The sequence below is a fragment of the Poecilia reticulata genome, linkage group LG11 (assembly GCF_000633615.1).
Source record: "Poecilia reticulata strain Guanapo linkage group LG11, Guppy_female_1.0+MT, whole genome shotgun sequence".
NCBI lineage: Eukaryota > Metazoa > Chordata > Actinopteri > Cyprinodontiformes > Poeciliidae > Poecilia > Poecilia reticulata.
This window is the reverse complement of record NC_024341.1, coordinates 12,442,360-12,455,186: the sequence shown is the minus strand read 5'-3', so window position 1 is coordinate 12,455,186 and position 12,827 is coordinate 12,442,360. Positions and strand designations below refer to the sequence as shown.

Sequence of the window (12,827 nt, the reverse complement as noted above, 5' to 3'; positions counted from 1 at the left end):
TGGGTGTGCGTATATAGACATTCATCCTGTGCTGCTTGAGAATATAAATCTACTTGTAAATAGCCAGGAAACAAAAAGTGCACATTGCCCAAGGGTAAAAGCTCATTTCCACAGAGAAACGTGGTCAGCAGAGCCGCAGCAGCAGAAGGGCATGGATAGTTCAGCACCATGGACAGAGCTAATGTCTCTTCATTGCCCAGTTGTTCCAAAACAGAAAAAAAGCATGGCTTAATATTCCGAGTTTCCCCAAATAGTGGATGGATAGATATTAGACCAAGTCGGTGTTTCTCAATTCCAGTTCTCAGGGCCCGCTGCCCTGCACGTTTTTAGGTGTTTCCCGTCTACCACACACAGGTGACTTGAATAAGCAGGTGATTAACAGGCTTCTGCAGCACTTGGTGGCTGCAGAGGAGGTCATGCAATCATTTAAACCAGGAGTTCTGGAGCAGAGATTGTATGAAATATGCAGGGGAGTTGTCCAGGTGAAGTTATTACTTTGCCCTCTTTTTTTGGACAAAACAAATGTCCAAATCCAGTATTGGTATGCTTTGGGAAGTTTTATTGAATGTTGCATCTCTATAAACAATTCTGTCACACTTCTTTGATAAATCTTTAAACAGGCTGTTTGACGTAATGTTCCTGGGATATAAAAACAAACCCTTAAAACATAAACTACAGTTATTTTATTTTTCCTCTGAAAAAGTATGTTAGAAATGAACAAACTTGGCACACTTTTTTTTGTCCCCACCTGGGTAAATATTGTTTAACATTGTAAAAAAAGAAAAAAAGAAAAAGAAACCCGGCAGGTGTTACAAAGCTGCACAGGGAATCAAATCCCAGCTGCCTGTGCACGGGAACAATCCTCATCCCGAGGATCAGCAGTTCCAACGAGGGACTAAAAATATAGCTTATCTCTTTTACGTGACAGCGCGACATGCTGATTACTTTCATTAAAAAGAAAGAAAAACAACTTATACATTTACCCAGCCCGCTCTATATGCTTCTGGACCTCCGTCTATCTGATGTAAACATAAAAGCACAGTAAATCACCCTTTGGTTGTCAAGCCGTTCAGTCTGCCCCGCAAAAAGCCTATGCAGCCTTTTCCACCATCTCCCCCCCTCCTCCCCTCCTTTCCTCGTTTCCTCTCCTCCTCCTCCACATTCAGTGCTCCCTCTTGCGCGCACGGCGAGCAGCGGCGGCGGCAGCAGCGCTTCTCTGACGCACTATCGGAGATGAGCATCCCAGTCCCGCAGGCTGTCAGGACAAACTCTCCCGACCTCTCTCTTTTTCGGACTTGTGCAATCAGCCTTTTTAACTTCAGCGCTGTTCCGTGATTTTATTTTCTATTTTATTTTTATTTTATTTTTTGTCGCATTACTGTCTTACCTCGATTTCACTGCTTTTTCTCTCTCTCCCCCCCTCTCCGCACACTGTCTCCGCGTTTGGCAGTGATGCATACATTTGACATCTCTTGGCTGGGGATTTACTCCGGAGGAAAGAACTGTCAGCAAGAGTAATTGATTTCCATCTACATCTGTATGGGCTTGTTTTTTGTTTTTTTTTCTCTCTTTCTCTCCGTGTTTCTCGGGCGTCGTTCAGAACATCTTGTGATAAGTGCTTCAGATTAAAGCTTGAGGAGCTGTGTTGAATTCCAGAAAAATCGTTTAGATGACGGACGCGGGGAGGCTGTGAAATCTCCCGCCGCAACGCGCGACTCCGAGCCCTTGGAATATTCTCGCCGGAGGTGTCGGTACAAAAGCAGAAATATTGTTTCGGTTTGCCTGTACTGCGGGGTGGCTGCTGCGCATGTTCTGGCCGTGAATTAGGAATTTTCATTCAGAAGTGGGCATCTGAGCATCCCGAATTTGTGATGCCCGTGCAGTGAGGTCTACGGTGGGATTTCATTCTGGTGACCCCCGCCCCCTCCCCTTCCACCCGTCTCCCGCCCCGCACGGCGGCATGGCTCCAACCCGGAGGGACTGCAGCGGCTGGGAGATGTTCCTCCCAGCGGGACGCCTGCTCCTCTTCGCGTTGCTATTTCACCCCGGCGTGGCAAAGGTGTGCAACGACCGCACCAAACACGAACAGGACAACAGCTGGTTCCTCAAGAAGGAGGAGGCGTTGAACATCATGGTGCTGATGCCAATGAACGAGTCGGCCCTGATGAGCAGCATCAGCCAGGGAATCGAACCAGCGGTTCAGCTGGCCATCGAGCACATAAACGACTCCGGGGAGTACCCGTTTTCACTCATCACCAAAATCTATGACACCGAGGTAAGCGGGCGTGTGTGTGAGTGCACGTGTCGCCCGTTGCGTGCCCGCGCGCGCGCGCGCCCGTGCGTCGGTGAGTGCACACCTCGCAGCGCTTTGCTGTGTGTGTGCGCGTGTGTGTGCGTGTGTGTGTGTGTGGGTGTATGTGTGTGTGTGTGTGTGTGTGTGTGTGCGTGTGTGTGCGCGTGTGTGTGTGTCCAAACGGGGGATACGCTGCTTCTGGTTGTGCTTGGAGGAGTCCGTGCCTTCCTGGTTTTGATGCCTGTGTTCCCATTGCACCACAGTGATTGACAGTACAGTATAGGGTTATAATGCCATCGCTGATGTCACCATCAGCCACTGCATCATCCTGCCACTCTTGAGTCATATGCTCTGGTGTAAACATTTTAGTTGCCACACTCTTAGGATGTCATTCACCAAACTGGCTTTCAGTCAAACGCTGCGCTCTATTTTCTTTTTTCTTTTTTCTTTATGCAAACATCACTTTCTACGCTGCTTTTTCAGTCACGAATCAGTGCATCTTCCTGGAGATTAAAGAAACGCTTCTTATCGCGCCTGAAGATGGCGGTAATCGGATGCGCGATGCGTCCCTGTTTAAACGGAGGCAAATCTCGCTGCAACTAAGCGCTGCACAGTGGCGGTTCTGGCATTAGAGCCACCGTGGACCATCCTCCTCCCCGCCCCCCAATATGAGATGAATTTTGAATTTTATTATCACGTTTTGTTAAACTAAACGTGTCATACTGAATTCCTCAAAGTGTCAGCTCAGTGAAATGTGAAAATAAAAGTTTATATACATGTTTCGGTGTCATTCAGACATGGTGTGTAATTTCCAACACAGATATATGTATATGTATTTTTTTTTTTTTTTTGTGGGATCCATTTCATAATCATTAACAGTTTTACATTTTCAAAGTGTTTGTTTCTCTAAGTTCTTTCCACCACTTCTTGTTTTATGTTCCCTACTTTTTTTCCCCCACTCCACTATCCTTGCACTTTCTTCCTCTACCTAAATGTCTCAACTTCTACTTATGCACATTAACATACCTTAAAAGAAAAATATGAAAATACAAATTTTGATAAATTATTCGGGTGATATTAATTGACACCACTGCAGCAGACACCTAGTTTAAAAGTAACCCCTGTTGGAGAGCTCAGTGGTTCTCTGCATTTAATTTTGTTACTTTCCAACAGTTAATAGGAATCTGCGAAATCTGTTTCTTCTTTAAATACCACCCCAAATTAAAACAGTCTGTTCTATACAACATCAATGCATATGGTAAATTGGGATGACTTTAAAATGTACTAACAAAAAAAATGTACAGAATTTTTAAACTAACCATGTTTAAGATGCACAGATACATCAAATATTTTGTACGTGTCATTTTGCTTACTTGTCAAACATAAACATTTATATTGAATTATTTGCATCATTTAACAGTCTTAAACACAGAATTTTGTGGATTATTTCCAATCTTCTGTAACACATAAGAGCAACTTTAAACTTTATTTTTTTCAAGGGTTCTGGCCTTGAGTGATCACTATTTATACAGGAAGCAAACAAAATTACAGCGTTTTAGACATAGTTAGCATTATTGAAATGGCGTACTTGACAAAAATACCATGTGTCCCATGACACATGTCATTAAAACCTCAAAAGTAGGCAAATAAGCATCGGTGTACTTCAATCAGTCCACTTTATACAGTGGAACTTTTGCTTACAGATTAAAGCATACACACACACACAATGGCATGTAGCTAACCACCTTTTTCACTTAGCAACAAAGTCCTCACTGAAGAGTTTTTCACAACCTGGTTGTGTGGTGTGTTCACTGATCAAAAAAAAAGAATATAGCTTCCGAAATACAATACAAGTTAACATTAAGAGCTGAAAATCAGCTCTTAATGTTATGAAAATCAGGCAGTTTTTTTTTTTTTTTTTTGCTTCTTTATGCACAAGTTGTTCTCAGTGAGATCAGGTAATTCATATTCCCTACAGGCCACATATTACCATGTTTGCCAATTTAACATACTGTCTTTATACAAGGAAATGAAAAACTGACTAAGCCATGGGTGTCCAGCTCAAGTCCTCAAGGTCCTGCCAGTTTTAGAGATGTTTCTGCTCCAACTCGGCTGATTGAAATGGTCAAACTAACTCCTCAGCATGTCAGTTCTGCAGAGGCCTGCTAATGAGCCATCATTTGCTTCAGGTGTGTTGATCCAGAGAAATAAGATATGCAGAGTACCCCCCCTCCCCTCCTTTCCTCCCGAAGTCTGACTTTTGACACTACTGAAATAAAGCTAACCAAAGTACTGCCTCAGATTTGTATAAGGTTGCAAATCAAATACAGATACAACCAGTGTCATCAATACGTCGGTAGTGACTGTTTTTGCTTTTTTTCTGGCACACATACCCTTGTATGTGCACAGGTGTGCTTGTTGTGTGAAACAAACATATAAAGCTCTGTCGACCAGGGTAAGCCCTCAGAGGCAACATGCTTAGAAACCAAAGGATTAATAATGTTACGTGAGGTATGATTTTCCTCCTCCAATCCCCTGGAGAGAAAGACGAGCTGGAAGCAAGAGGTCAGTGGGCCACCCTCACATCCGCTTGCTGGGAATGCCAGCGTTCTCTAATGCTGCCAATCAGGGACAACTTATGATACCGTACTCCTTTGTTATGTATAATGTTACAGTGAAAGGGTGCACACTGCTGCAGTGTTTAATTTGGTTTAGACACCGGTTTAAATCAGAATCCTGATCAAGATTTTTTGAACAACTCTAAAGTAAAAAACAATATTAGCCACCATATCTACTGTTTTTTAGTGGTTGTGCTTTTTAGCGATTTGTCATCCATGTTTTCAATAAATATTTGCTTGCAAATAATCTTTGACTTACACTTGATTAAATGTTGTTAGACCATTTTGCTTACACACACGCACGCACACGCACACATATATATAGTTTTCTGCATACCACATGCTTATGTCAGAAAACAATACATGCATGAGTGCATTTGTTGCTGCCAGCAGCAGTCCAAGTGTGTGCCCATGTGATGTTTGTACATGTATGAGTGTCTACGATGTGGGCACTGGGATTTGGCTTGGCAGATGTAAGTAATCAGTCCCTGAGCAGAGGCTTTTTATCCCTTTATCCCCTGTCAGTGGAGCCATCGGTAGACTGAGCAGGCCCAGTCCATTTCCCCTGGTGGTGTGGAATTGGGTGGTGGTGCTAGTGATGCTGATAGAGAGGCACTCTGGGGTTGTTCGGTAGCGAAAGGCCTGAGAGCAGAAGGTTAGTTAGTTAGAGCAAGGAGGAGGCTGAAAGTACTGCAGAGGAAAACGGCCTGTAGATGAGCATCTCAGAGACGGTGTCAAACGGTTGCGATCGGCCCACGCGTCTCTCCTCAGATGTTTCATTAATTTAGGCATTTTTAGACTGACAAAGCTCGGCCGATAATGCATCTTTTGGTTTAAAAGCAGACTGTTTTTGGGGGAAGAAAAGAAGCAAGAAGGATTATATCAACTGAGAGGCTTAGCAGTGAGGCACATGTTGGTCCTCTGTTGCAACTCTAGATGAGTGAGCTTGGGTTTTAGTGTAGCCAAGGACTGATACTGAAGCTCTGTGGGCTTAGAGGATCAAAGCTGCGGAGGGACAGGAAGCACTGGAAGAAGCTGGAAGACAGACTTTTGGGTGTTCAGTGGGTGCTAGGCTAGTTCACCAGCTTATGGGATGAGTGATAGGACTTTAGATATTGCTCTGTCAGTGGGGCAAAAAAAAATCACCTTATTAGGAAAAGTGCTCACAAACTGTTATCACGTTATAACTGCAAACATTGTATTTTACTTGGAATTGAAGTTAAATAACAACAAAGTGGTGAAGTAGATGTGAAAACAAAATATAGTTTTCCTAACTTTTTTTTTTCATTTGCATCGTGAAAAATATGACATACTAATTTAATCGCCCACACACTGACTCCTCTAAACATACCCTCCATTGGAACAAATTGCTTTCAGAAACTGTGTGTAATTTGATCAGGTATCAGAAATGCACAGATTAATCAGAGAAGCATCCAGAATGCCCATGGTAACAACTGAAGGAGCTCAACTCAGGTGTGAGAATATGTCTACAGAAAAACTATGAATCATATGATCCACTTTTAAAAACTTTTTTTTTTTTTTATGGACGACAAAGCCATTTAAAAAGCCAAAAAAAAAAAAGCATAGTAGCTCCTGTTCAAAGTTTGCAATAAGCCAAGTAATGGGACAAAGCAAATGCAGAACACGGCGTTCTCATCGGATGAGCCAAGAATGAGCTTTTAAGTACATGGCTAAGACAAGCCCCAAACCTGTGAAAACACCTAAAAATTGCTGTTCAGATTATCTCCGTCCAGTCTGAATGTTGTTATATTTTGGAAAGACGTTTGAGTCTCTAGTCTCTAGATTTGTAAGTACAAATGTGCTTCCAATGACGCACAGCTGCAAAAGTTGTAAAATATGGTGAAACAGATGGACGGAATGCAAATGTTTCTCATTCTTCAGAGTTTTAGTTGTGAGACATCTCAAAACACAAATCTTTTCCCCTCAAATTCACAATTAAGCCCTTCTTTCTGATGGCACATCAACTAAAATCCCTGTACGATACATAAAAATGATGGAATATGAAAAAGCATATGGCAAAATGATATTTCTGCTAACTGCAACGTGTTGGAAGAAATCGTATCATGCAAGTTTCCTCTCATTGACATTAAGGTTTTAACTTCAACTATTAAATAGACTTTGTAGATTATGCAACTCTGTGACTAAAATAAATTGTTATAATTCATTATAATGTTATACAACTAAGACACAAGGTGGATTTAAGAATGTTGAGATGGATTTGATAGGACCATAAGTGTAATTGTCTCCATGAGGCTTTTGATAAAATAAAATACAAAAAAAGTCATTTTAATTAAATGATTTGAGCTAAAAGCCAAATCAAAGTAAAAGGAAACACTCAAAGGTTTGTTTGATTATTAAAGCAGAAGAAGAAAAAAAAAATCCTGGTCCATGATCTGTTCAATCAGACATTTTTCCCCTTCATTTTGCAACAATGAAGTGAATAACAACAATAACATTGTGGTCCCTTTGCAGTAAAATGCATGTTCTACTATAATAAACATACCTCAGATTAAACAATTTAGAACAATCACATGCTAACATTTTAGATTTTCCCCTCATTTGAGCAGCTTCATAAAATTTAAATAAAAAAAGGGGATTTTCACAGTCATCCAATTACCTTTTTACTTTCCACGTTTGTGATGATTCTAATCTCATCTGAGACAACAAGAAAATCAGTGTAATCTCCTCAAACTTTCACTGCTGTGAGCACTTTTAATAATGCTTTACCATTTTGTAGAAGGGATTGCAGGCTCAGTTGGAGTTCTTATTGAGCCTGAGAGCAGAAGGTTAGTTAGTTAGAGCAAGTTATTTCTTTTTTTTTTTTTTCGCTCTCATGTTCCTGAAGTTCTAGCTTGTCAAAGAAGAGTGATCTCAGGCATCTTTTAAAGGCAAATCAATAAAACCCTCAAAGACACCGGTTCTGTGAGCCGAGGATGCATCTCCTGCCCAATGTTTGCTCCACCAGATGCATTTACAGCATGTATTTATTTATAGTATACGTCTGGATACAGTGGACCCCTGAGACTTTGACGGTGGTGACCTATGTTCGGAGATACTGTGGGCAGATCTAAGCTGCCCACTCTGCTCCTCCTCAAAGGGCTAGATGCGACATGTCATGTTTGTGCACATGTTGGCAAGCCTGAAACCACTGTACAGTACACTTGTTCACAGGAGGCTGAACACCCCCCTGAGCGTATGTGAGGCTTTCTGTCATTTTGTCAGAAGAAGTTAGGTTTTTAGTGAAAAGGCATTACCATAATGGAGGTCACTGTGCTGCTAAACATAGGTCTCGAGTCAAACCAAGCCAGTTCAGAGTTGTTGGCGCTCTCGTGGCTGTGAAGAAACCGCTGTGGCAAAGCGTGGCAAAGACCTTTGCTTTCGCGGAAAGCGCATCGCAGACTGACCTTTGGTTGAACTCGCCGACTCAATCAATTCAACTCACCTCGGAGCCGTCGCATGAAAGAATCTGACGGGCTCAAACGAAGCAGCGTCATCCACATCAGGGCTTGATATCGCCCGCTATCTACATATCTGACGTCTCCTCAGTGCCGCGTCGTGACCCAGAAGGATCAGCGAAGATCGCCCGCCGCCACTCCCGTAGGAGTTTGAAAACGTTCTGGGATAGTAGGAGACAGCGGCGTGTCACAGTTAGGGTTCTCTCAAGGCATGCGGAAAGTGCTGAGCTTGGCTGTAGCCGCTGACCCGACACAGATAGTGGGGATCAATGTGGAGCAGCCTTTCTCATAGAATGAACAGGATCTCAGGGGAGAATCACAGAGTAGTGAGAGTGAGAGTGAGAAAGAGAGAGAGAAAGAGAGACATGTGTAGGGCTATTAGATGGAAATCCCGAAATAGGGTTATGTCATCTTCAGTGTAGGAAAGAGGAAATGACCAACCTCCTAATTCTTATTGGCTCATAATGTAATTCCATTTGAATTGTTTCTCTGGGGCTAAAGAGTTTAATGGCTGTTTGAAAAAAAAAAAAGGTATTGCTCCACACAATCAAGTATGTGCAAAAGCTTTTGAGATCTAATGCTTTGTGCTCTAGTCCTCTGCAAAAGTATTTTGCAAACACAAAGTTTTGTAGGGATCCAATGTGACAGGCCAACACAAACTTGTGCATAAACACAAAGCGGACAAGGGAAATGACACATAATCGAAAGGTTTTTACAAATGAAAGTCCGAATTGTGAGACGCGTATCTGGATTCACCTCCACAGAGTCGGTACTTTGTAGAATGACATTTGGGTTGCATCTCTACCAGCTTTATACATTAACTACACTTTTTTTTTGTCTTTATTGATGGATTATATTGAGCTTGATATCACTGGATGGAGAACAAACTGGATCTGTAGCAAAGTCAGCTTGACTTGAAGCTGACTTTGACTTGGGCCACGCTAAAACATGGGTTTGGTTTGATCTAAACTGTTACATTAGATCCGACTTCCTTTTGCTTCCTCAACCAGATGTACTTCCAGAACTTTTATTTAGCTCCGCCCTGTTTCAGACTTCTCTGGATTGCTGAGGAGAACACCGTCGTGTTTTATCGTGGAATGAAACTCAGAACCTGAGCATATAACTCAACCCTGCCTTAAATGTCTGCGCAACTTTCTGTGTCTTGCTCTTAATGATGCCATTTGCTCTCCAGTGTTCTTTAACAAACCTCCAAGTATACATTTGGGGAACTGAGTGGAATGCAGGTAAACGTACTAATTAGGCGACTTCTCAAAGCAATTGTTTGCACTGGGTTTTAATTAGAAGTACAAGCGTAAAAGGAGGCTTAATACAAAAGCAGACAACACTGTGAAAACCATGTTTAATTTCCCTTTCGCCATCGACATTGTGATTCACACAAAAGTCTAGTAAAATGCATTGAGGTTTGTGGTTGTAATGTCAAAAAAAAAAGAAAAGAAAATCATTGTTTTTTGTGAATGCAATTTCTAATATAAAAAACAAAAACAAAAAAAAAAACATGTCTGGCTTTGCACTGCAATAAAGTTTACTAAATGTGAGCAGTAATTGCTGACCTTTGTCTGAGTCAGGGCTGCCAGCGGCCTGAAGGGCTTGAGCGAGACGACTGAGCCCTTGTGATAAAAGTCTTTTTATAAGCCCTGAAGCTGGCTTTACAACAGATACTGTGACATACACACACACACACACACATAATTGAAACACACAAGACATACACTCACACATATGGTTATGACTGTTCTCAAGTGGCTTCCCCGTAGCAACGCCTAAAGCCAGGATATTGTAGTTATTTAAGCAGTTATGCGTGAATTTTTGTTAAGCTCCAGTAGAAACGGACTCACTGCCCCATCGCATCCTCCTGCCACACACTATCAGTGCCTCTATCTACGCTTTGCTTCGTAATGGGAGTGGTAAATAAAAACCGAAACCTCTCTAAAACACAAATTTTACTCCATCACAGCAGAGCAATCAGAAAATAACTTACTTTTGGACATGGAGTTTTATGGCTATAAAAAGGTCAAGCTGGGAATGATTCACACCACGTCTGACGGAGATTCACTGTCTTTTCACAATCTCGCTTATTTAATGTGAGTTTGACATTGTTTGCGATGTATATGTGCATGCTGATGATGTCCCCCCTCTTCCCCAAGAGCCTGGGGGCAAGTACTCACAATAAAGACAACAGGTAAATTTAATCCGAAACCACGGTAACCAGCTGCTGTGTTTGTTGCTCGTAAAGCGGTTGAAATGTGCACGCAGCAGGTTGGAGAAGAATGGGAGATATTCTTTGAGTGGATGTGTAGGTGGAGGCACTTTTTGAGAATATCTCAGCAGTTGGTAAATGCGATTCTTCAAGATGGACTGAATCATCCCACACTGACATTGTTGAACATTAAGGCAATTACTCTGAAGCATTCAAATAAAATAGAATAAGAGGGATGCTGCTGTTGACGGTGTCATTGTTACACATTTGATTCTTTTTGATCTTTTCCTGCTGCTGATCTGCAAAGGCTTTTTTTATTTTATTTATTTATTTAGCTCACAACCAAGTGCTTTAATATTATCATCCAATCTCATTCTTGGCGTGAGCTGCGTTAAATGAGCAACTCTGGTGTTTTCTTAATTAAAAGTCAGTTTCAAATTTTTAATACAAAAATATAATTGTGCTTTTCTTTGCTTCAGCCATTTTGACCTCTTGCTTTCCTCGAACGGTTCTGCATAGCTGCAGAAAATCAACTGAGACGTACATGGGAACGTCACATGGATTTCATAATTTGGCACAATTTCAATGTTTGTGGAGACAAATGAAGTAAACGATCTGAGTTGCACAGCATCTGTTTGACCTAACTAACATAGCCCACATCCAGCTGAACTAAAAGCCTTCAATCACATTCAGACTTACAGCGAGCTCTAGGCTTCCTTTTAGCGCAAATTTTATCACCATCATTCCAGTAAACCAGAGTAATAAAGTGACACCTTCTACATAGTTTTATTCAATATTCTACTGTGTTTAAAAGGTACCCTTTAAAATAAAAATTTTGCTTTTTGTAAAATCTTGCTGTTGAAATTAATTCTTCAATATTTTAATCAGTTAACACAAATTAACATTTTTAAGGAAATCAATTGTGCGGAATAGCAGATATGTAAATGTCACTGTAAAATCACCCATGTCTGTTGGTGTTCATTCTTCATATTTTATTTTTAAAAAAATTTATAAAATAGTCATTGTGATGCATAATGACTCCAGAAGGTGGCAAATCAGGCATCTGGCTGTCATTAGCATTAAACAAATAGTTACTCTCTGCCTGTACTACAGTACTCAGAGGGACAATCACTGCGAAATCACCCAGGAGATACAAACAGGTTGGTAGGATGGATGATGAGCTCTGAAAGGAGGGGATAATGGTTGCTATAAGAGAGAAAGCATGCTATAGGAGCGCAAAGAGATGGAGGTGAAATAAGATATGCTACTTTAGAATAGCCGGGGTATGAAGAAAAAACACCCAAGTTGTTGTTCTGTGCACGGAACATAAAGAAACAATATGGCCGCTGCAACTTTGAGTGTGATGCTGAGCCTGTCTGTCTGCTTGCTTCTGCTTCTGCATCTATAAAGTTGCCATTGATTCCCAGCCAAACTATTAGAGCTGACAATTAACACACCAAATGCTTATCTGCTCTTGCAGCCCCTTTGACTGCAAGTGCCTCGAAAGCAAACAGACAGACAAAAATAAAAAATAAAAAAAAGGTAAAATTTATTCTCCAGAATGTTATGGCATTTGCAGGGTTTTTGTCTTTGCTGCTAATTGTTTTTGTTATATATTTGTGATGCATGAAGTTCCTTTTCAGCCAGCAGATGGTAAGGTGCTTGTGTGGTTATGGTTACCAACCTCAAGAGAAATGTCCTACAGGAAAATTTCCATCGCTACCGTGACTGAATGAGGTGAAGAGACTGAGGAGATAAAAATATTTAGCTCCTATTTTTACTACTATTTAGTGTTAAAACCTTTCAATGCAAAACTGCAACTTTGTCTTTTTTTTTCTTTCTTTTTCATGGAAAATTATTTCCACCACTTAAAAACTTTACTTTTTGTCTCATTACACTGACAAACAACGACGGGCTTTACTAGTATTTTGTATAACAAAACAACACAAAGTAGGACATGCTTGTGTTATACAGTTCACTTCTTTCAATGAGTAAAATCTGAAAAAGTGTTTGGATTTTGGCTTTACCTCGTTTACTCTGAGATTCTTTAATGACATCAGGTGGAACAAATTGACCTCACTAGTTATCTAGTTAATATTTTAAGTCCCATTATGTTGTGGATGCATTTGAAAACTTAAAATATGTCATACAACTATAGCCTCCAAACGTTCTCCAATATTCCATCTGTTACATTCCGCTTACCCGAAGATAACGGATAAGCT

General features: G+C 41.0%; 1 protein-coding gene across 1 annotated transcript in view; it reads left to right on the top strand.

Annotated features, from left to right (window-relative positions):
• The first annotated feature begins 1,165 nt into the window (after positions 1-1,165).
• The window catches only part of gabbr2 (gamma-aminobutyric acid (GABA) B receptor, 2), a 187,795-nt gene continuing 176,133 nt past the window's right edge, over positions 1,166-12,827 (top strand). Inside the window, exon 1 of the mRNA XM_008421807.2 lies at positions 1,166-2,275. Within this exon, the coding sequence (XP_008420029.1) occupies positions 1,961-2,275 (315 nt within the window). The 5' untranslated portion in view covers positions 1,166-1,960. The remainder of the gene's footprint in view (positions 2,276-12,827) is intronic.